Here is a 24,630-nt window from a genome sequence, read left to right as displayed (position 1 = left end):
AATGCATATACCTTGGTTCACCAAGAGATGAACTTGGATTCAAACTATGGGATCCTATAAACAAGAAGATTGTTCGAAGTAGAGATGTGGTGTTCTTCGAAGATCATACAATACATGATATCCAACTATTTGAGAAGTCAAAGCCTATAATGAGAAACTCAAGGGAAGAGACTCTTCTAAAAGAGGTAGAACCCACTCAGATGATAGAAACCAATCAGATAGAGCAACCTCCTCAGATAGAACAACTTGACTAGATGAAACAGAGTCAAATGGAGCATCCAACTCAGAAGATGGAAGAATCAACAATGGAGACTATTCAGACAAAAGATGAATCCCAACTGAGGAGATCAAAAAGAGTCAGATAGCCATCAAAGAGGTATTTCTCTAATGAATGTGCCAATCTCACTAATGATAGGGAACCTTAAAGTTTCCAAGAAGCCATTGAGATAGATGATAAAGAGAAATGGATGCAAGCCATGAAAGAAGAAATGCAGTTCCTGATTGAAAATCAAACATATGATTTAATGGAGTTACCAAAAGGAAGGAAAGCATTAAGAAACAAGTGGGTGTTCAAACTCAAGAAGGAAGAAAACAACCCAAACCCAAGGTACAAAGCTCGCATTGTGGTGAAAGGATATAACCAGAAGAAAGACATAGATTTTGAAGAAGTTTTCTCACCGGTAATGAAGATGACATCCATTAGAACAATTCTTGGTCTAGCTGCAAAACAAGACTTGGAGGTTGAGTAGCTTGATATCAAAACAACATTCTTACATGGAGACTTAGAGGAAGAAATTTATATGAAGTAACCAAAAGGTTTTGTAGAACCAGGAAAAAAACACTTAGTGTGCCGCCTAAAGAAAAGTCTTTATGGTTTAAAATAAGCTCCAAGACAATGGTACAAGAAGTTTGATCTCTTTATGGCTCAACATAATTTTAGAAAGACCTCCACAGACCATTGTGTGTTTGTGAAGAACTACAAGAATGGTGAGTCCATCATACTCTTGTTGTATGTTGATTGTTGGCAAAAATCAAATGAAGATTGATGCTTTCAAAAAGGCATTAAGCAAATCTTTTGCCATGAGAGATCTGGATCCAATAAAGAAGATTCTTGGAATGAAGATCACTAGAGATTGATCTAGAAGAAGGCTCTAGATATCTCAAGAGGACTACATTGAGAAGGTTCTTGAAAGATTCAACATGCATAATGTCAAGCCAGTGCATGTTCCTCTTCATGGACATTTCAAATTAAGCAAGATGCAATGTCCAAAGAATAAAGAAGAAAAAAAAAAGATGAGCAAGGTGCCTTATTCGTCTGCTATGAGTAACCTTATGTATGCAATGATCTACACAAGACCAGACATTGCCTATGTTGTAGGAGTTGTGAGCAGATTCCTATCAAATCCAAGAAAAGAATGTTGGAACGTTGTGAAGTGAATACTATGGTACCTTAGAGGAATCGCCAAAAGATGTTTGTGCTTTAGCAATGGAGATTTAATGCTCCTTGGATATACAGACGCAAATATGGCAGAAGATGTGAATTCTAGAAAGTCTACATCCAGATATCTGACTACTTTTGCAGGGGGAGCTGTGTCTTGGCAATCAAAACTTCAAAAGTGTGTTGTATTATCAACCACTAAAGCAGAATACATTGTTGTAGCTGAAGCATTCAAAGAAATGTTATGAACGAAAAAATTCTTAAATGAGTTGGGACATGATCAAGACGATTATTATGTGGTAAGCTGTGATAATTAAAGTGTCATCCATTAGCCAAGAATCCCATGTTCCATTCACGCTCCAAACACATTGACATCCATTATCATTGGATATGAGAGGTGTTGGATGAGAAGAAAATGAAGTTAGAAAAAATTCATACAGATTTTAATTGGTTTGATATGATGACCAAGACAATACCAACCAAGAAGGTTGAGGACTACTGTCAAGGTGTTGGTATAGTGGTGCACTCCAATCATGTTGGAAGGGGAAGATTTGTTGGAAATTCCTCCATAGTTAAGGTTAATTCACATTCAAGTAAACATGCAAATTTAAATACATGTGAAATTGAAAAATACATTTCAAGGCATGCATAGAAAGTTGTGGAGCACTTTTCAAAGGCTCAGAATTGGTTTCTTTGACCTTGAGACTTACACATTCCACTTAGGAAATTGAATATTAGAGTTACAAGAAACTTTGTGAATGTAACTCATTTATTAACATCCATCACTCATTCTTGAATGAAGTCACACCCTTCTCCTGTAAATAAAAAGGTTTGTAAAGAGTTGGAGAATCCCATCTCATCTCATCCAAAGAGAAGTAAAGCAAGAGTGATAGTGAGAAAAAAAGTTTTAATTTTCATTACACTTGGTGAGAGTTGAGATAAATTATAAATCATCCTTGTTAGGTGAGGTTGAGAAATATTCTCTTATATTGAGATAATCATTGTAATTTTACTTTTAATAGTATAGATATTTATTAACTTGATCCCATGATTTTTTACCTTTGACATTGAAAGGATTCTCTACGTTAAAAATTATTGGTGTCATTCTTCTACTCTTTATTTTTGTTTTTTCTTGTTTTCACTAAATATCTATTTTGAGTTTACAAAGAGAAAAATAATGTTGATATTTCCGAACAAGAACCAAGAGTCCATAGAAAAAAAATTAAAAACATTACATGATTTTAGATTATCATATGGTTATATTTTCACATGATATACAATTAACTTTTTTAGTTTATAAATGAAAATTTTTATAAGACTCAATTATGTAATACGAGTAAATTCATGATTGTAATGATACGAGAATAAGCAATAATTTCTTGGCGGCAAGGAACCACAACGAGTGCATGCCCACGTGGACATGGTGTTTCGCTACTAGAATGAATGGGAACTGGTAACGTTGTGATTCTTTCTTTATTCGACAAAGGGGGGCATGGCAACGGTATGAATTCGGAACTAGGACGTGTATGGAAAAGGAAATTAAAAAAAAAAACCCTCTTGGTCTAGCTTTTTATTACTTTTTATTTTCCCATTTTTCTTCTTTTGCTCTTTTTGAGTATTGGATAAGCATAAGCCAGGTCGATAAAATGTCCAGTGCCGGTGGGAATCATGTCTTCATAGTCTTTAATTGTGTGCATTGATCTTTCCCTCTTTCCTTTTTATTTTATATATATGCTGGTCAAAAAGATTAAAGGGAAACCAAAAGAAAGTAATTATAACGTTGATTAATTAAGTGTTGTTTAAGTTGTGCTAATAGCGAGCGTATAGCTAGTGACATAATGAATTTAATTGATGTCCCACCAAAGCGGGTTTGCAATTGAATCATTAATTAGCTTTTTCCTTACTTTTCAATTATTAATGTGTTTTTGGCTTCCGTTTTCGCATGTTCCTTTTGCTAGTTTCACACAAGTTTCACCGTCAAACAGAGTCGACATTCGGAATATTAATACGATCGGGTATATGTTAGTACAAAGCATGTGTGTATGTACGTAGTCTCTGAATTATGTGAAAGGAAACAAAATCATTGGCGTTTTGAATGTTTGGCGACCATCACGAACTTAAACTTGGACTTCTTTGGTCAAATTCCAAATTTTGGGGTCTCGACATGAAACTTTCTGCCACAACAATTCCTGTTGAACCCAAAAGTAAACATTCCCGTCTGGTTCTCCCTTTATGCATTCAAATCACTACTAGCTTATTTTTTTTCTTTCCATCAACCTCAAGTCCCTCCTGACTTTTTGTTCACCCTGTTAACGTCGGCTTCAACTCCATCTTAAGCCATCTATGATTTTTTAAACCTCCGCCATTGTCTAATTCATCATTTAATTGGTTTGAAAAACCATGCAATACAGCCTTTTCCCATTGCATAAGATTGACTGTTGATTGTTGACTATGCGAAAAGAGTTAGCAATACACTTCTTAAACCAAATAAAGCATTATCGCAAGATTCTTCATTTTTTATGCAATAGGTGTTACTCTACTATATTGTTATTGAATATATTTACTTGTCTGATTTATTTATTTATTTTTTACAAAGGCTGTAATGAAAATTAAATTTAAGTCCTCATGCATTTACTCTAACTCTCACCACTAAACCAACTCTAGTAGGCAAGTTATCCTTTCCTCGTAAAGTCATATTGGCAGAAGAAAGGAACACTGCATATAGGCAAGTGATCATGTGCCAGCGTTAGTACTAGGTAGTCGTAGATGCCAACAAAATGTACATGTCGAGGGTTGGTTGTGTCAAACAAAATGCTCGTACAACAGAATGAAACCAAAGATCAATAATGTGATCATAGTCTGTCTAATGATGATGATAATAATAAAAGCAGTGGTTATAATAATAATAAATTTTAAAGATTTGCTCTACATACTACAACAAAATAGCTCCACACCTGCTGAGCTAATAATGCCAAAGCAAACTACACCCGTACATATTCACGATAAACCTATCCAAACCTCAGGGTTTACACTCATACAATCATGCATATCGTTACAATATTATGTTTCGTGCTTTTGACAACACTTCATTTGTAAGGATTGGGAAGTGAATAAAGCAACAAAAAACATAAATCTACGTCAACAAGTGCAACTCAGGACGGATAGGAAGCTACAGCTTAGGTAAAGGATTGAACGGCAGAAGACGTGGTAACTAAACTTGATAAGAGACCGACTATGACAGCACTGTTGTACGTGCTTGGTTCTGTTTGCATGGAATTGTTCCTGGAATCAATGAAAGTCTCATTTAAGAAGGGTCCACCAACAAGTGCTCCAGTAGCTACATTGGGATTAGGATCAGATGACTCAAGCCACTGGAAGCCATCCTTGCAGCCAGTTTTTGCATCAGCAGGAATTGAAGCACCCCTATGATGCACAAATTGAGGGTATTTATCTCCATAGCCCACCAGAAAACTCATATGCATAGGATTCTTGCCCAATACGTAATCAGCCTGAAAGTATTACATAGATTTTCAATTTAAACACGGATCACTCCAAGCAGATAATGTGTGCAAATAATAATGGATGCATACCTGAGATTTGGCAAAGTCTCGAAGATCTGATGGGGTAAAGGAATCTGAACCACATTTTAGTTTTGGTGTCTGCGATGTTAGCATATAGTCACTGTAAACAGCAGCTAAGAATGCGGATGCAACAGGATGTTGCAAAGAGTTCCATTGGCTCACCCATATAAGACCATCTGTATCAGAGAAAAAAATAAAAAAATTAATTATTGAACATATATCAGTAGAAATATAATTCTAAAATGAATTTCAAACATTTAAATTTGAAAAAATATTTTCATCCAGGAGTATGATAGGCCAAAACCTGATTTAAGCAGTTACAATTCTGTACTAAGAAGTTACTAGGCAGTTATTTTTGTATTAATTTCATATTAGGGAGTTATTGGTTTTTGTGTGACAATTATAACTATATAAAAGTTGTTACAGACATGTAAAAGGGAATTAAGGTTACTTACTATGTTTTGAAATAGGAAACTCCTTATTAGAGGGAAACCTTGTATGTGTTAGGGAGAAACCTTGTGTTTGTACTCAAATCTGGCCTAAAAAACAGATTATTTCCATCTTTAGTCAGAAATCAGTATGTTTATTTCTTGAGTCCAACAATTGGTCCAACCTTCCTGTCGGATGTCATTGAGGAGGATGGACTTTAGAGTGGAAGCATCAGAAAAGCATGTGGAGGAGATGAGTGCTGAAGAGATACTAAGATCCCATTCTCAGTTTCTCACCACAATGAATATATGCGAGAAATGGAAGATGCAATCCAAGATGTTCGCAGAGATTTTGGAGAAATGAGAGAAAGGCTTGACAGTTTGTATACCATTCTACCATTGTTGAAGGGTTTGGTTAAGCAAAAAGACCCAATTAATGTAGAATACCCTGCAGGAAGTTCTGACCTGGTTAGAACTAGTCAACCACATAATCAAGGGCATTTCAGCACTCATTCATCCAGCCTTGACGGTGGGGATTCAGATGAGTTTAATTATAAAGGCGGTGCATAAAGTGGAATTGCCCAGTTTTGATAGGCAAGATTCAACTGGATGGCTGGCCAATGCTGAAAAGAGTTTTGAAATTCAAAAGACTAAACCAAAGACTAATATTAGACAAGTGGCCTCAATAACTTAAAAGAAAGGATGAATTAAGTTTCAAAATTTTTCACTAACAAACTTTTAACCCCCTTTTAAATGATAGACTCAGAATGCAGAAGAAGCAACAATCAATTTAATAATGTTCTTTAAACATGTAAGACAAAATTGATTGCAATAACATAAATGAGATAAGGAAAGAGAGAAATACAAATTCGATTTATACTGATTCGGTCACTTCCTGTACTTACGTCCAGTCCTCAAGTAACCCACTTGAGATTTTTCATTATCTCTGTAAATCCTTTGCAGATTTTGAACACATCTTGGGATCCCTCACCCTTGTGTTCAAGATTCTCCAAGAGACAATCCGTCTCTTGATTACAATTTTCACAATCCAAGAGACAATCAGTCTTTTGATTACAACTGATCTTTTGAGATGAATAGAAAGATTTCTTTCCTTTATAGAGTGGATGATACAAATTGAAGTTCCTAAAATAATTTCTCTCTTTTAGAGATAATAATAGAGGGCGAGCCCTGGTGCAGCGGTAAAGTTGTGCCTTGGTGACTTGTTGGTCATGGGTTCGAATCCGGAAACAGCCTCTTTGCATATGCAAGGGTAAGGCTGCGTACAATATCCCTCCCCCATACCTTCGCATAGCGAAGAGCCTCTGGGCAATGGGGTACGAAGTTTTTTAGAGATAATAATACAATTCCTTTGCAGATTTTGAACACATCTTGGGATCCCTCACCCTTGTGTTCAAGATTCTCCAAGAGACAATCAGTCTTTTGATTACAACTGACCTTTTGAGATGAATAGAAAGATTTCTTTCCTTTAGAGTGGATGATACAAATTGAAGTTCCTAAAATAATTTCTCTCTTTTAGAGATAATAATACAATTTGAAGTTCCTAGATGAATTCTCAATAGATTTGCAAGTGTTTACCAAAGAGTTGTTGAGAGAGCATTTGACAATTAAGTTCTCTTATAATATCTCTCTCTTGCTTTTCGAAATCAGACACACATATATATAGACCCTTCGTGCCTTCTCAAAAAGATTTTCTGAAATTCTTCACTAGTAAATCGATTACACAGTTATATTTTGAAAGGTCATGTCTTTTCAAAGTATTTTCTGAAGTGTCGTTGCTGGTAATCGATTACAAACATCTGGTAATAGATTACATGATTCAAAATTCAAATTTAAAACCCTTTTTAAACCCTTTGAATGTTTGTTGAAACAACCTTGTTATTTGATTCTATTTTGGCATCATCAAAACCTTGTATTCATACAATCACAACTAATACACACTAATTTAGATATTTGAGGAAGAGACTAGCAAAGATGACATGGGAGGTTTTAGAAGTAGAATTATTGAAAAGGTTTTCTAGAAAGTGGAACTGAAAATCCTTGTGAACAATTAGCAACCATCCATCAAACAAAATTTATGATGTCAAGGAAAATCTAGTGACATTATGATGTTGAGTTTAGGAAAAAAAATTGAAATTCTCAACCTCCTGTCTGGTGTGGTTTGCCTCGAATGGAGAAGTTACAGATCAACACGAGGCAATTTTGCACATAAGAACACTAGGTCTAATCGCTTGGCTGTTCAACATTCTGTTTCTTCTCTTAGTGTGAGAGCAGGTGGAAATACTTTGGGAACAGGTGCAAGTTTTGCTTGTAGTAATTTTGAAATTCGTTGTTAAAAACTGGCACTAGGCATTTACCTTATCAAGGGTATGTTAAAAGGAGGGAAAAAGGTTATTTTCCATGTTGCCAACCATTTGCCTCACTTCATTGTTGTCTTAAAAGGCAGTTAAGAGTGCTTATTTGGGGGAAGATGATGATGTGCGAGAACAAGGAGAATTGAAAGAGGTTGAATTGATGAAACCAAATTCAAATGTTAATCTGCAAAGAACAGTTTCCTTATTTCAGCCTTGAAGACAAGGCTGTTACTGTAGCAGGAGTCATTGATAGATCAAAATCTAACTTGAGCAGTTGCAATTCTGTATTGCGAAGTTATTAGGCAGTTATTTTTATAATAATTTTGGATCAGGCAATTATAGATTATGGTGCAACAGTTATAGTGATATAAAAGTTGTGTTGTAGACTTGCAAAAGGGAATTAAGGAGTCAAATTGTTATTTCATGTGTTTTTAAGAAGGAAACCCCTTTTAAGGAAGAAACCCGTGTTAGGGGGAATCCCCATCTCTGTACTAAAATCTGGTCTAAAAAACAAATTATTTCTATCTTTATTCAGAATTCGGTGTGTTTATTTCTTGAGTCCAACATCACAGGCAACCAAAAAAATAAAATCTGCATGTCAATTATTTGATATCCGTCTACAACTCAATTTAATTAATTAGAAACACTCAAATTCCCTAGCAGTTTAGACTTGAGACTTGGGGAAGCAGTACTGTACTGCTGCACCCTCATAACCATAATGGGTTCTAATAATGCAGACAGCTGGCTGCTCATGAGGGGTAAGGTTGCAAACATTTGATCCATTTTAGACCCCCTTATGTATAAGACTCGTGCACTGGGCACTTGGCATTTACTAACAAGATGTAAAGATGTGAAAAATGGTATGTGGCAGGGAGAAAAGAAAAATAAGAATATAAGTGAGTATCCTATCATATAGCATTCAAGGAGAATATTACCATCTGTTCTGCTTTTTGTGGCTGTTGGAGAATCCGGAAGAAGACCACACATTACAGCCTCAGCAGTTTTCCTGTAACTATGGAGCCCAGAGCTATATGAATTCGAAATGTCCTTTGCCTTAAAAAAGCTTAATCTAGATAACAAAACCTGCACCAAGAAGGAAGAATTATTAAAGGAAATATGTGTGAATAGCAAAAGTCAGCTTTGTATTGTAATATAACTAGAATAACTAGAAGCATGATCCTGAACACGAGAATGCCACAAGACTCTCAATATGGGCTCAACTCTGTTCATAGGGCAGAAATTTAAGCCAATAGGTCATTTTGTCTTATCCATGTGATGTGTAGGTAAGTAGGTTGCGATAAAATTTAAAAAGCCATTCTCTATAGCAACACTCATAACACTAATGATTGTCCCAAGTTAATAAAATCTCAAATTGGAAACGGGAAAAAAGATTGAGCTTTTTCTAATGCGTTCTACTGTGCTGTATGAACACTCTTTGTGTGAAATTTGACATGTTCAAACAGTATTGGTTGAATATCAAAGTAAAAACAAAACAAAACAGAGGGGGCTTGATGGAAATCTCTTGAGAAGTGTGTTATTCAGTTTTTGTGCAAACAAATTTGTACCATCTACCATTATCCTTTCTTAATACCTGAGTTCCAGCAAGCTTGTTATCCCAACTGAACCAGGTTGGGCTTCCCCATTGAGCATAGTCTTCTCCATCTTGGCCAGTCACAAACTGAAGGTAAGAATCATCACCCGTAGCATGATAGAGCCAACTAGCTGCCCATAAAAGCTCATCACCATATCCAGTTGAGTTATAATATGTCTGGACTTCGGGTATATTCTCACTATAGGAACCTCTATTCTTGTCAGCAAAAGTAAACAACTGTTTTGCATGCTTGAGTAGAGTGCTTGAATATGTAGGATCAGTCTTTTTAAAGACCAAAGATGCTGAGGCCATGGCTGCTGCAGTTTCAGCTGCAACGTCTGATCCAGGACAAGATGCATTCACTTGTATGAGTGGTCGTTCCTCAGTAATGGCTTCTGGTTTTTCCCAACACTTGTGATCTGCAACAGGATCACCCACCTGCCACAATGATTTGAATACATGGAACAAGTTAGAAAAGGTTTAACTAAAAAAAGGTTGTTAAACTTGAAGGCTCGATAGTCCTAATACACCAAAAGAAAAAGGCTGAAGTGGCTGAACATAAAAAGGAAAAAGAGTAATCAGACTTATTCAATCATCATATACACATACAACAAAGAATAAAAAAATGAAGTCTAGAAAATCTCAAATCAATAGCCTGCCCTGAACAAAATCCCTTATCTAACTTCATGGCCTGGCATGGGATTAACACCAAAATCATACCAATAACCTTACAAATAGGAAGAACAACAACATAGATCTGATCTTAAATTTGATTAACTGTCAATGTAACAGATTTTCACTGTAAGGAAACAACAATATGCTGCATAATTGTCGTAACTAATAAATATATTACACTGCTTGCTAAAGCATTTAATTGTTTTTCAAACAGGTGGCATCATATAATTCGCTGATTGTGTAAAATCTCTAGCACGATCGATGGATTAAAGTCAAAATCTTATAGTTTAACTATACAGAACATTCCAACAAATCAGAGTGTCCGTGTCCTTATAAGAAGACAAAAGATAATAAACTTATGCATTCACAGTAGCTAACTTGCAAAGAAACGAAAGTTGCAAAACACAGTAACCTGAATATAGAGAACATTCTCAGAAGGGTGAGCATTGATGAGATAATCAGTGATCCACTTGAGCGAATCTTGCGCAGCGTCTAACTGGCCAACGTGATCCATCTGATCTCCATATTCCAGAATGGACCACGACAGCACCGTCGCCGTAAAAGCCATGGGAAAACCAAACTTCATGTTATCCCCAGCATCGTACATCCCTTTTGTTAGATCCAACTTCGCTTGGCTCCCATCCTTAAGAGCCGAATTCCCTCTCCAAGATATTTTGTTGTCAACTAACTTCCCAGCTGAATCACATGACATTGTTAAATAGGCCATTCAATGAATCATTATAGGCATTAGCATACCATGTGTCAGGGGAAATAAAATAATAAATAATTAAAGAGCCACATTGTGAAATATTGAAGTAAAAGAATGAATACATTTCTGAATATCGAAGAATTGCATCGCAGTTTTGAGTGCAGTGGAATATTTTTGGTCAACGGCGCCAGGGGGACCGGGAACCGGAGCAGGCTTATCGGAACCGGAGTGACTAAATTTCTTCTTAACGGTAAAAACAATGGCACCGACGACGAGAGCCAGAATGATAAACGCGATAAACCAACCGCAGCACCCTCCTTTGGACCTCGATTTTTCTCCCATTTTTATTTATTTATTTGTTGAAATTGCAAAATGCGCTTCACAGCGGGAGCCTCGATCTGCGTAATATAATCAAACCCTAACGCAATGCATTGTTGTCGCTCACGGTATCGCTTTCTAAAACGCAATGGCTTCTCCTTCTGACAATGACAACGGCTATCTTTGGAATGTGGTTCGGTTTCAGACAGAACAACTCCAACAACTCTCTCTGTGTGTGGAGTTGTCTCGTCAATACCCGAACCGACCCGGTATGATGGAGGGTGACAAAAATGGTGGCGACGGCGAAGGATGTTCTCGCGGGAGAATATCTTTGGCAGTGGATTGGGGGGTAGGTACCGGTGGTTTATGACTTTTGTCTTTTTTGTTTGAGAAATGACGAGGATGTCCGTGCCAAAGAGAAGATTGTGTCGGTGGTAGTGAGGGTATAATGGTAAAAGGAGGGAGTCAACATGTGAGTGATGCCAGCTTCTGCGTCGGTGGGCTTTTGTTATTGAGTGAGAAGGACCCTCTCCATCTTAAGCAACCACCCTAAAACCATACATTTTACTTCAACTTCAATCAAACATTGATGTGTTGCTAACTAACCATCAGGATTTTGGCCTTTCTCAGTTAAATGTATCATTTCTTCTTCTTTTAATTTTAAAAATGAAAAAACAAATATTTTAAACACATTTTTTCTCAAAATAAACATGCATAAATTTATTATCATTAGAAAAAGGTATATATATATATATATATATATATATATATATATATATATATATATATATATATATATATATATTACTTTCCGTCCTTAATTTTACTGTGAATGAATAGATAAGATTTAACAACTAAAATCCTCTGCCCACATACCTGGTACGTGTTTCATTTGCAATTCGTAATCTATCTTTCCTTTCTAAAACTAGGAAGTTTATTCCATTCTCTCTTCTCACCTAATTTACATTTCTTTGATTTCCATTTTGATGCTTTGATTATAGAAACGATAATATAAATTATCACAAGCTTGAGATCGTACAAGTGAACAAAAGGTTACGATCGTTTAAGTTGATTTCCATTTCGTAATCAATTATGCCTTTTCTTTAAATTTGATAAATTTTGACTATTCTATTTTTTTATTAATTCAATTATCCATTTCCTAGATCTTGTCTATATAATTCAATAATTCATTTAGTGAACTTCCGCTGTCCTTCAATTATCCATTTCGCAAACTTGCTCTGTTAATTTTAATTTTCTTATTAAATACAATGATGGCAAAATGCTCTTTGCTACAATAACAATTAAATAAATTAAAACTGTAAATATTAAAAAAATGATTTTATTCTTATAAGTTCTATGTAGAAAATACTACGTAACGTAATATGAAAATAACAAATATAAAAAAATAAGTTAATAAAAAATGGTGAAATGAAAGTCTCAATCCAAAATTATTATATAAAAATAAGAGTTAAATATATTTTTAATTCTTTCAAATATGATAATATCCATTTTTTCTCTAAAAAATAATTTTCCTTCTTTAGGTTTTAGAGCCGGTTCTTGCCCTTCGTTAAAAAATGTTTCTTGTGTACCTTTTATTTATACAAATAATTGACTACAAAGAGTTCATTTGTTTTTTATCTCTAAAAAAAGAGTTCATTTGTTTTTTGTCACAAATAAGTGACTACAAAAAGTTCATTTATTTTGAGAAATTAAAAATAATTATTACCTTACTTTTAAGAAACATATTTTGTGCATATTTGTTTTGTAGTTGAAATTATTGCAATATGTAAGTGTATTTTAATATAGATCCAACATATAAAAACTGAAATGAAAACAAAAATAAAGATTCTAAATTTCAGATTGTTTGATAAAATTAATTTTATTTGAAAATTAGTTGTTCACCGAATTTCTAAACACTTCATTCATGAGATCGAATATACTTTGATGTTGCAACATTGGCATCATGAGCTACGATTTTTTTTTTATATTGGGCTTTTGTATGTTCCATTAGATCATGAAGTCGAATATTTTTTTGCATTGGGCGTTTGCGTGTCCCATTAGATCATGAAACGGAATAGACTATGGATCACTTATACTTTCAAAAGGCTTTTTTATTTTTATTTTCTCATTATTCTTTATCTCTTTTTAAGAGGAAACATCCACTTTCTTTAGCATCTGCAACTGCAATCTACACGTTTCTCCTTTCTGATTTCCTTTAGTTTTATGCTTAATATAATACAATACAATATTGTATGGAACAAATTATATTTTATTTTTTATTTTTATTTAAATAAAAAATAGTTTTCTTACTTAAAACATATTTTTCATGAAAAATAAATATAGATTATATTTTAGTATTTTTTTAATATAAATGAATCTCTTAATAGTTAATAGTAATAAGTAATTGTGAATTTGTTTATCAGTGATATTTTTTTTTACAACTTTTCATATAATTAATAACTAAATTTGAACAGCGTATTATTAATTTTAATTTTAAAAAAAGTAGAACGAAGTTTAAAATATTATTATTTTCAGTTTTAAATTTTTATCTTAAATCTTTATTTCATTTTTTGAAGGTTAAAATTGACAATTGATATTTAAAAATAGTTGTTAATTATATCAAGTAGACATGACAATGGAACAAAGTGAGAACGAATATTCTCCATCAGTTTTCCGATCTCAAAATCTCCAACATATTTTTATATTTGTCTTCAATGTCTCGCACTAGTTGAAATTTATTGCCCCTATTCATATACTTGTATAAGATAGTGAAATAGTTTTTTTAAAATTATATTAAATATAATTTTAGAAAAAATAAATTGATTGTTACACATTTATTTTTAACTATTTATATATCAATAAATTCATTTTAGTGTGTTTGTCTACAAAAATCATTAAGAAAATAATATTAAATTATATAAAAAAAAATTAAAATAAAATTAACAAATAATAAATAAAAATTTTAATAATTTCATATAGGTGAATACGAGGACGGGTATAGGACGGATAATGATCCGTCCTATTAAAAAAATCGGATAATCCCAAAATTCACACCCATACCTTGTCAACTCGAATGTTATTAATCAAAGTCGGAGCAGATTTGGACGGATACCTACAAGTACATATTTCGTTGGTATGTCTAATATCAAGAATTTATGAGAAAAAAATATTTACATTAACGTGAATCTATAACTATATATAAAAAAAAGATGAGTGTTTTGATATACATATCTTTATACCCATTTTATCACTATAATTATATTCATAAATTACTATTTTATTCTCAATTACAATTATCTCACAAACTAAAAACTACCTGCTATCTTCTATTATCTTTTTTTTTTTATCAAAAAAATCAAATATCAGTTAGACACTTCGGCACCTATTTTTCCGTGAGAATCTACAAATATATATATATATATATATATATATATATATATGTATAATAGGGATGTTTTGATATACATATTTCATATTTTTATATTCATTTTGTTTCCATAACTACATTCATAAATTATTATTTTATCCTCAATTATAACTATCTTTGCAATCTTGAAACTATCACTATCTTTTGTATTGAAAAAAAAAAATGAAAAGACAGTGAGGCACTCCGAAGTGTCTGTTTTCTGCTAGTTAAGTTAATACTTATTGATCTTTCACAGTAAAAAGAAAAGGTTAGATTTTTTATATATAGTGTATATATTAAAAAAAACATGTATGCATGAGATCCGTTGACAAAAAGAAGCATGAGATCCGTGGCCTCCGCTCCACCCCTAATGAGACGGACTGTGAGTTGATGGCCATTAAGTCCACTAAGGACATATGATCGATAATAAGACATTTGAATCCCATATTGGAGTAGTGCAATAATTAACTCTCGCAAAAGTCAGAACTCAGAAGCTTCCGTTATAATTATCACACTGTAACAGACTAATAGTCATGCATCCTTCCACTTTAACGTATAAAGACTTTAATTTCTTTATATATTATTAATCTAAAAAACTTTATTAGATTAACCAGAATGAATTTTAAAAAATAATAAACTTATTATATATGAGAATTTATCATTGAATAATGATGTAATTTTCTTTGCACTGTTTACTCATGCACAAATTACTAATATTAAATTTGTATTAATTAATATTTATTTTATTCATTTCTATATTATTAATTCGAGCTTTGAATTTTGAAAATACGTAAACTAGTTAATAGATGAAATCTTCCATAAAAAAAAGTTAATAGAGGAAGACTAATATAATTTAATTAAGTTTCGTCACAAGAGTTATATCCGAACTCGAATTGAAAAAATCTTTAATCTATATTTTTTTTATTAACGCGTCTTAATCTGTATTATGTATTCCTTCAAATAGGCGATTTTGACTTCAGTCCCCATCTATTTAACAGAAAGAAAATATTAGGCTTAAATGTAATTATTTATTTTGTTGAATTTATAATTTTGATTTTTGAATTTTAAAATGTAGATATTTAGTCTTTTATTTTAAAAAATTTGTGATTTTAATTCTTTAATTTTAAATTAGAGACATCTAGTTGTCTTATTTTCAAAAAATTATAATTTTAATCAAATTTTTAATTTTATCTATATTTTTTTCAATTGAACTCTAAACCTAATATAGTCATTTAAAATATCATCTTTAATTAATTACAAAATAAGAAATAAAATATAAAAAAATAAGTATTAAACAAAAGTTATAAATTTTTTAAAATAATGAAATCAAAATTACAAATTATCTAAAATATAAAGATCAAATACTTATATTTTAAAATAAAAAGAACAAACTTATAGATTTTAAAAATAAGAAAATCAAATATCTTAATTTTAAAATAGAGATATCAAAATTACATATTAAATAAAATAGAGAGTAAAATTACATTTAAACCAAAATATCATCCCTACTGAAAAATCATTAATTTCTTGTGGAATGTCTGGACATAAATTATCGTTTCAGTTTCTGATCATATTCTAAGAAATTAGTTTCTCAACTATTAAACGGAGGATATTTTTTCATTTTGAAGAACAAAAGAGCAATAAATTTTCCTTAAAACAATATTTCATTAGGTAAACAACTGTTTACAATCTTTTAAAATTTCAAATTTCTATGCTTAATATTTTTTTACAGTTTCTTAATATTTTTTTTTACAGTAATAAGTCTATGTCATAATTTAAAATTTTCATTATAAATATAAAAACATTTATTTATTATAAATTTTAAGTATAAAAAATAAATATTCATTCTTTATGATTTACTTCCATAAAAAAAGGGGAAGAGACGTAAAAGAGGCCACACTGAACCCAAATCCAGGGTTGGATAGGGTTGGGTTAGGTTAGAGTTTAGACTGTTACTTCCTGCATCATTTCCGAAATGTTTTATTTATGTTTTGGATTGATGATCATTTTGAAAGCAAAAAAAGAGATGTATTTCGTAACGTAATTCTAGAAGCCATAAAAGATGTGTTGAAAGCAACTTGGGAAATGCACGAAACAATAGTCTAGAGTTTAGGGGCTACTATTCTCAATAGTCAATCAATAGATTACTTTTCCTATCTCTTACTTTTTTTTTAAAAAAAAAAAAAGAGACAAAAAGACACTCTTATCCTTTCCTATTTTCTTGTAACTATGGATTTTTTTTCGTTGATTCAAAGGAACCGTGTTTTTGTTATGTTATTTGTGTAAACTCATATACATACCTAGGGAATCCAACTAAGTATTTTGAACAAAGTAGTGAGTTATTGTATATTCTTGATATTATTTTTATTTTTAGGAATAAAAAAAATAAACGCACAAGAAAGATTTTGTTATATATATATTTATACTTTTTAGAAAAACTGGAAATTTTGGCTCTCATAAGTTCAAAAACAATATTTATAATGAGGGACAAAAATCATTGATTTTGTAAAGTTAAAGAATGATATTGATCAAAATTGAAATCTGGAGACTAAAACCAAATAATTATGATATATATGATTTTGACTACACACGTTATCTGTTTTTAATAATATTTTTTAAAAAAAGGAAATAATAATAACATAATTAACTATAATATTTATAATTAAAAAAGAATGAATTTTATCTTAATTAATTTAATTAATATCAAAAAATAATTTATATCACCATTAAGTTGATTAATTTAAAAATTAAATTAATTAAAATTATTTTGTGCAGAAAATTAAGATAACAAAAACACGTTTTTGCAGAGTAAAATAATATGTTTCCATTAGGAAGGAGTATTTTGGGAATGTAAAAACAAAGAGTGGGGTGAAAAGAGCAAAAAGAAAAGATGAGAATAGGAAAGCCCTAGAGTGTAGAGTTTCCAGCAACGAACATATAGAATTAAAAGATTAAACGGCTCCAATTCCCAACTTCTGAACACATTTCATTTTTGGATTTTTATACTTCCTTCTTTCTTTTACACTGCACACACACACAGAGGTATTTTCACTTCTCTCGCTTTCATTTTGCGATGCGTCGATTAAAAATTGAACAACCTTCACTGACTCGTTCAGCGTTGGGTTATTGACTTTGATGGTTCCAAATTGTGTTCTGTTTAGAGACAACACCGCTAACCAAACGCCTTTCTCTCAACTTCAACGTCTTTGCTATTTAAATTTAAATCACTGCACAACCTATTGCAGTGTACCTCATTCTTCGTTTGGTTTTGGTTTCAATTTGCGTCGCACAAGTTGACGTTTCCTCGTAAGTAGCATAACGTTATATGAATATGTCTTTAATTTGTGTTGACCCTAATTTTCTGCATAATAGCGTGGTCTCTCATATTAAAGCATGCTTAATTTAAGATTAGTGTATTTTGAGACCCATGGCACTTCTTTAGTTTCAGTTTCTTGGAAGTTGAAAGCTATCTTGTTTGGCTTCACTGATTATCTTCTCTTTTTTTTCATGGCAGGGATACACAATGATAGGATCTTTTATTACAAGGGCACTTGTGTATGTTTAAGCTATTATACTAAATCTCTGATCATTTTTGTATAATGGGGTTTTGCCGTAGTTTTCAAGATTCACTGAATTTATTTATATTTTCATCTATTTTGTTGGCATGGCAGGATGGTTTTTGGCTATGCCTTCCCTGCCTATGAATGCTATAAAGCAGTTGAAAAGAATAGGCCAGAAATTGAACAACTTCGTTTTTGGTGCCAGTACTGGTAGATTGCACATCCATTCATCTGCATAAAACTTAAACTTATGCATAACTGTTGGTAAAGACTTCTTTTCGTACCCATTTGTGTTGCAGGATTTTGGTAGCTGTTTTGTCAGTATGTGAGCGGATTGCTGATGCTTTTATATCATGGTAATGGATACTAGTATCTTTGAGTGGATTTTCTGTATTGAACAGAAAAAGTTTATTGTGCTTTCATATTAAAATAATCAACTTGTTCTTCTTGAAGGGTCCCAATGTATAGTGAAGCTAAGTTGGCATTTGTCATATACTTGTGGTACCCGAAAACAAAGGTATAAAATTCATTACTGTGGTAGCATCTGAATATCTGGTATTGCTCTGTTATTTGCTTCTCTTCAGCTTGATGGTTGAATTTAATATCATTTACCTGTGTTAGGGAACAACATATGTGTATGATTCCTTCTTTAGACCATATGTTGCGAAACATGAGACAGAAATTGACCGCAACTTGTTGGAACTAAGGACAAGGGCAGGAGATACTGCAGTTTTGTATTGGCAAAAAGCTGCTAGTTATGGCCAGACTAGAATATTTGAAATTTTGCAGTATGTTGCTGCACAGTCAACACCTTCGCCACGCCCTGCTCAGGTATTCATTGAGCTTGTCTTGGTTTCTCTATTATTATATTTTAGGTGTGGCTTAACTATACTGGAATTTGTATGCAGAAAAACTTTCAGCTTTCCTTTGTTCATCAAACTTGGTGTGTTCGAGATTTAGCACGGAGAAACAATTGTTTTGTATTTTTGTCAACTTAAGAGAATTTCTGAAAAAAAACAGAAATAAGCTTTTCAAATCACGTGCTTGGTTTGTGCTGTTCTTTTGTTTATATATACATATTCAACATCTGTTAATCTGGGAAGGAGATTTATTTTGCACGTGTAAAAGAAACTTGTGCCTGGAATGACTTTTTTTTAAAGAGGGGGAAAAATCTAGATATCAAATATTTATTTCCAAAGGTGTTGCTGCTACTGCATTCTATGTTGTAGGGGATTATTTTTCAAATAAGTTCTCAATTTCATCCTCAAAGTATTATTCTCTCTCTTAAATGGTCACTAAAGTAAGAAAATTATCTAAGTAATCTCTCAAGTATTAGAAATCATAATAAATAGTCCTTCAAGTATTGAAAAAACCATCTAATTGATCCCCGAACACTAGTAAAATAAATCAATTTAAGGTCTAAACTGATAGATATTCAATACTTTAGAGATTATTTATATAATTTTATTACTTTAGGGACTACATATGAGAGATGGTAATACTTCACAGATTAAATTGATGGTTTATTCTTATTTTTCCAAAATAAGTTGTTTCGTGAATCTTTGCTGCATCAAATGTCATTTTCTTTGTCTTTATCCCATTTCCTTGCTGACTGACTCACGTAAAAAAACATTTTCTTTAATTCACAGCAACAACCAGCTATGAGGGTGCGTCAAGCCGCAACTAGTAATAGCCAACCAGCATCTGCGACAGAACCACAAGCTGAGAATCCATCTTCTCCTACTTCTAGTTCATCCAGTCAGCAACAGAAGGAAGTAGCAGAGGAGGAGTTGGGTTCTTCACAAGTGCCTAAAGCACCTTATACTGTAGCAGGTTTAAGTAGCCAGAAGTCTAATCCTATACCTGAAACGGCCAATCAATCGGTACCTGAAGAGGATGAGCCAATGCAGATTGAAGCAGCAGCACCTTCATCCTCTTCTGCAAATGAAAATGAGAACCCTCCCTTGGAAGATACAATAATGGAAGAAAGCATTAGGGTAACGCGTGGTAGACTAAGAAAAAATCGATCAGCTCGAATCCGTTAGATATCATTGTTTTCAAGTTTTAGCCTGGAAAACATGGGTAGATGGATAATAGTGGGTGTGGAATAGTAAAGTTGTGTGTATATTTTTGCCTCAGTTTCATTCCATTTATTGCTTTTTTTTCTTATGAATAATTTTTTTTTACAACACCTTATCAATCCCCTTATTAAATGAAAAATGCATGAAATGCTTATTTTATGTTTCTAAAATATTAAATATATTTATTTATATTTTAATATTCTATTTATAAAATATTAAAAAAAACAAAAGAAAAATATTATTATATTATTTTTTTATGATGTATTAAAATTATATACTTATCTTTTTAAATATTAAGCATGTTAAGCTATATAAAGAATTAAGCATATAAATTTATTTAAAGATAAATTTATGTTTTATTTGGATGTTTTATTATCACTCCTATGAGTAATAAGGTTTGAGATCGAGGATGAAGTATGATAAGATTTTATAAGGGTGAGTTACAACTTATTTGTCATAAAATTTGTGTTCAATATGTTTTTTATTATAAAGTGCATCTTATGAACTCATGATGTGATTGATAATAAGATAAATCTCATGTTGCTAACTTGACATGCATTGACGGAGCATTTTGGTATTGATTGAGTCATAGGAAAACTAGTTGTAATTGCAAAGTAAAGACTCCAAGATAGGAGAAGGATAACCTTGACTTAATTAACTCATTTGAAAACATATTAGTGACTTGGGTGAATGAAAACTTTCACTCCCCTTAATTTCAATTCGTTGTTCCCCAATTATGAACAATCATGCCACTTTACTAGGACATTTGGTTTCCCGCAAACAAGGCGAAAGGAGCCTATGATTGACTTAGTAGAGGCTTAAGAGAAGAAAATGTCAAGCGGAAATATTGTTTTGATAAATTGCATGATGTATATAAGTGTCAAATAGTAATAACTGAACAAGTTGTAACCATTGAGAAGCGTAATAAAATTTATCAAAAGAAACTGACTATATGCACAAAATAGACATATGTGTATATTGAAAGAGACGGGTGGGATACATTGACTAGGTTGAAAGTGATCCATCCATATTGCACCAAAGTGTTGTGAGTAATTTCTATGCAACAAAAAACAAAAGAAACGTCAATTTTTTTTTTTTGCGTGCCCCAAAAAGTGCCTAGAGTGGCTCTTTCGAATGAGGAATGTTCTAGTAAGGACGTTTAATACCTCATAAGATCTATTTTCACTAACACTAAATCTCATATGTTAATATCATTAAACCGTATGGCTAAAATTATTCTAATTAAAAAATTAAAAAAATAAAAACAAGACAATCACGCGAGACATTATGTTTCATTTTAGATTTCAAAATCCTTATCTCCTCTCACTTGTCAATGTTTTTTCTATTTTCATCCAAGATTTGAAATTTTCATAGCCGATGATTTTATTCAAGCATTGTCACCACCAAATTTTAAAACCAATTGAAATAAAGGAGATGGATTTTTTTTATTAGCAAAAAACTTGTATATTAATAAAAAGGTACAAGGAATACCAAAACCCATATTCACATATCAAAAGACATATACCTAAAATTGACCATTAGATTTGGCTAAACAAATGAATGAGATTTGATGTAAATCTAAAGACTTATATGTGATATAAACTGACCATGTCATATATATATATATATATATATATATATATATAATATAATATAATTAAAGTCATGTTTAACTATAAAATTTCTATAAGATTTATCAAACAGAAAATCAAATATTTTAAAGATTAATTTACATCAAGATCGTTATCACAACTATCACCATTATGATCGCTCGTTCCTATTGCCACTATCATCATCATCATGATCGTTGTCATGACCACTATCGTCGCCATCAACATGACTGTCACTATCGTCAGGGTCACAAGCGGTGGCGACAATGATATTCATGTTGGTGGCGATAATAATGGTTATGGAGACAATTATGGTGGTGGTGGTTACAGCGATAATAGTGGTTATGATAACCATCTCAACTTAAATTAAATATTTAAAATATTTAATTTTCTGTTTGGTAAATCTTACATAAACTTTATGATTAAATAAAACTTTAATTTGAATTTAAAATATTTTAATATTTATTCTTTATTTTAATTTAATCAATGAGAATAATCATTCTCATCCTTATCTAAGAGAACTACGTTCATATCATATGTCCTCTCTATATATGTAAAGTTTCATAATAGTTGGTTAAAGTGAAGTTATAGGGCTTCTAGGTAAGTTTAGTTATCTCTGTTTAATAATTGTGTTTAAGTTAATCATGCAGGCTATTGTTACTGCTACAAATATGGAATTCTTTTTCTAGTAATGACTAGAAAATGGAGTAATTATTAGTCTTTATCTATTCTAGTTTGACATGTTTTATGAGAGTAATTTGGTTTAATATATTGGTTCTGAAATCTTGCTATTAGTCTTGTCTACTAATATTGGTATTCCTATTATGTTTTAATTTATTGGAGTTAATTTACAAATAAAATATGTTAATAATGTAAGGATGTTTTACTTAAATTCAATCATAAATTATCATGTAATTAAAAATTATTAATTTTTTATAATGATTACTTTTAAAAAAATCATGTTCATGATTAATTAATTGATTGTTTAAATATTTTACCTAATAATATGTCAAAATCAAACTCTAATTAAAAAAAAGTTATTTTGTGTATCAAATAGCATACCACCAGATGGAAAAGGATTGAAGGACTTGAGGAACTAGTTCTTATCATCCACTATTTTGTACAATTCTCACACATTTACTGTTTTTTTTAACAGAAATATTTTACAGTTTATGCAACTAGAAAAAGCACATGCATTATATTCATTTTAACTCTTGTTAGAATTGTCTAATAGTACTCCACTATATTTTATGAAAGAGCTTTAATTTAAGTTGTACAACCCAAGCCCTATTACTATTATATTTTTTGTTACTTTTATTGATACGCGCTTAAATCAATTGGTGTTTAATTTGTAGGTGCAAATTAGTATGCAATTCATAAAATAGATGTCCTAGTGGTGCTGTGGAGAAACACAGAATGGCTTTGTATAGTGCACAAGACATAGAATGGTTTTCGATTATAACTTTTCCAAAATAATAATTTAATTCTTTTTCTTCCTCTTCTCTTTTTTTTTTCATATTTCTATTATTTCAAATGACCTAAAACTATATTTATTTTATCATCATTTTCTTATAATTTATTTCTATTCAAATACTTTTTCTCTTTTTTTTCTTATTTGTTTCATAAACCAAAGTGGAAGTGAAATTAGACTGAAGCAAGGTTGTATAAGACTCAAACTTCACCTATTTCTCAAATTTAAGACTTACACCTCGAGTATTTACTTAATATATAAATCCTTTTAAAGGCCTAACTTAGTATTTGAACAAAAATTATTTGACTTGAAAGTGTATTTAAAAGCCAACTTTATCATCAGAGCAGATCAAATGACAAATAAAGCCAAAAGTAATTTTTAAAGAATTTTTTTACTTTAAAATAAGATAGTTATATGTTAGTCATTTTTGTTAATATATATGATATTTTTTGTCAATATATGAGATCTTTTTTATTTTATAAAAATCAATTAATTTTTTTTATCTAAAGCTTTAACTTTGTCTTGTTTGTCATAAGACCCTTATTCTTGTAAAAAAATAAAAAAAGGCCTTTTAGATGGGTAAAAGAACTACCTCTAAATAAGCAAATAAGTTTAAACTTGTATGTGTATCAGTGATGTTAAGCCTTTAAATAGATAAACAAGTATATAACGTTATAATATTAAAGTAATAATTTAATACAATAAATATTATAGGTCATTATTATTATTTATTTAAATAAATCAATCTGTTAAGTCTTTTATTTTTTGTATGACCTAAAATTTGAACTTTTTAACTAGGTTAGATTTTTAAAACGTTTTGACCTAATTTGGGCAAAGCCACGAGTTCCGCCAAGCAACTTTGCTTATTTTTATACCAACTTCAAGTTAATTATAATGTTAGGGGCTAAATTGACCAATGATATAAATTGTAGTAAATTAAATTGATTGATAATTTTAAGTTAGTGATTAAATTTGCATTTCTAGTATTTAGGGATCCAAATTAATTGGTGTCAATTTCAAGAAATAAATTGATCTTTTACTCTATTTTATTATAGGATTATATTTGAATCTAGAAATTAATGAATATGTATAATGATACAAGAAAATTGTGTTCAACAAGAAATTAGGTCATAATAAAGAGCAACAGTAATTGTCGGTCAAATAATTTCTTTCTGTGAGATATAAATACTTGTAATGAAAATTTTTGTAATATGAAAATAAAGGAGAAAAAATTATAAGTGCTGTGGGGATTTTTTTTTTGAAATTGTGTTCTCATAAAAATTGCACTACTTAATTTGAAACTTTATTGAGAGAGGATTTATGTCTTTTTTTTTTATCAAATCAATCAAAGACAGATACAAAAGTTATAATAACTTATGCACTATGTTGA

General features: G+C 31.3%; 2 protein-coding genes across 3 annotated transcripts; one reads left to right on the top strand and one right to left on the bottom strand.

The window, feature by feature from the left end:
- Window positions 1-4,299: 4,299 nt before the first annotated feature.
- On the bottom strand, window positions 4,300-11,661 carry LOC114408584 (endoglucanase 2-like). Its single transcript, XM_028371681.1, has 6 exons — window positions 10,917-11,661; window positions 10,498-10,781; window positions 9,411-9,848; window positions 8,755-8,902; window positions 5,029-5,195; window positions 4,300-4,947 (listed from the first exon to the last, which is right to left on the bottom strand). The coding sequence occupies exons 1-6, from the start codon at window positions 11,134-11,136 to the stop codon at window positions 4,615-4,617; spliced, it is 1,590 nt and encodes a 529-aa protein (XP_028227482.1). The 5' UTR covers window positions 11,137-11,661; the 3' UTR covers window positions 4,300-4,614.
- Window positions 11,662-17,477: 5,816 nt separating this feature from the next.
- Window positions 17,478-20,267, top strand: LOC114408583 (putative HVA22-like protein g). 2 transcript variants are annotated; one of them, XM_028371679.1, is made up of 7 exons: window positions 17,479-17,824; window positions 18,033-18,073; window positions 18,190-18,288; window positions 18,378-18,434; window positions 18,532-18,595; window positions 18,700-18,909; window positions 19,728-20,267. In XM_028371679.1, the coding sequence occupies exons 2-7, from the start codon at window positions 18,042-18,044 to the stop codon at window positions 20,121-20,123; spliced, it is 858 nt and encodes a 285-aa protein (XP_028227480.1). In that variant the 5' UTR covers window positions 17,479-17,824; window positions 18,033-18,041; the 3' UTR covers window positions 20,124-20,267. The 2 variants fall into 2 exon arrangements, with proteins under 2 accessions (XP_028227481.1, XP_028227480.1); XM_028371680.1 differs by lacking the exon at window positions 18,190-18,288 and having other exon boundaries at window positions 17,478-17,824.
- The last annotated feature ends 4,363 nt before the right edge of the window (window positions 20,268-24,630 follow it).

The sequence above is a fragment of the Glycine soja genome, chromosome 4 (assembly GCF_004193775.1).
Source record: "Glycine soja cultivar W05 chromosome 4, ASM419377v2, whole genome shotgun sequence".
NCBI lineage: Eukaryota > Viridiplantae > Streptophyta > Magnoliopsida > Fabales > Fabaceae > Glycine > Glycine soja.
This window is presented reverse-complemented; position numbering and strand designations above follow the sequence as displayed.

Coding starts and splice junctions, on each gene's coding strand:
- LOC114408584 (XM_028371681.1), bottom strand. CDS start 11,136: ATGGGAGAAAAATCGAGGTCCAAAGGAGGGTGCTGCGGTTGGTTTATC. Junction 9,849..10,497: donor AGAATGTTCTCTATATTCAG/GTTACTGTGTTT, acceptor TCATTGTGGCAG/GTGGGTGATCCTGTTGCAGA. Junction 4,948..5,028: donor GAGACTTTGCCAAATCTCAG/GTATGCATCCAT, acceptor TAATACTTTCAG/GCTGATTACGTATTGGGCAA.
- LOC114408583 (XM_028371679.1), top strand. CDS start 18,042: ATGATAGGATCTTTTATTACAAGGGCACTTGT. Junction 18,074..18,189: donor TTTATTACAAGGGCACTTGT/GTATGTTTAAGC, acceptor TTGGCATGGCAG/GATGGTTTTTGGCTATGCCT. Junction 18,289..18,377: donor CGTTTTTGGTGCCAGTACTG/GTAGATTGCACA, acceptor TTTGTGTTGCAG/GATTTTGGTAGCTGTTTTGT.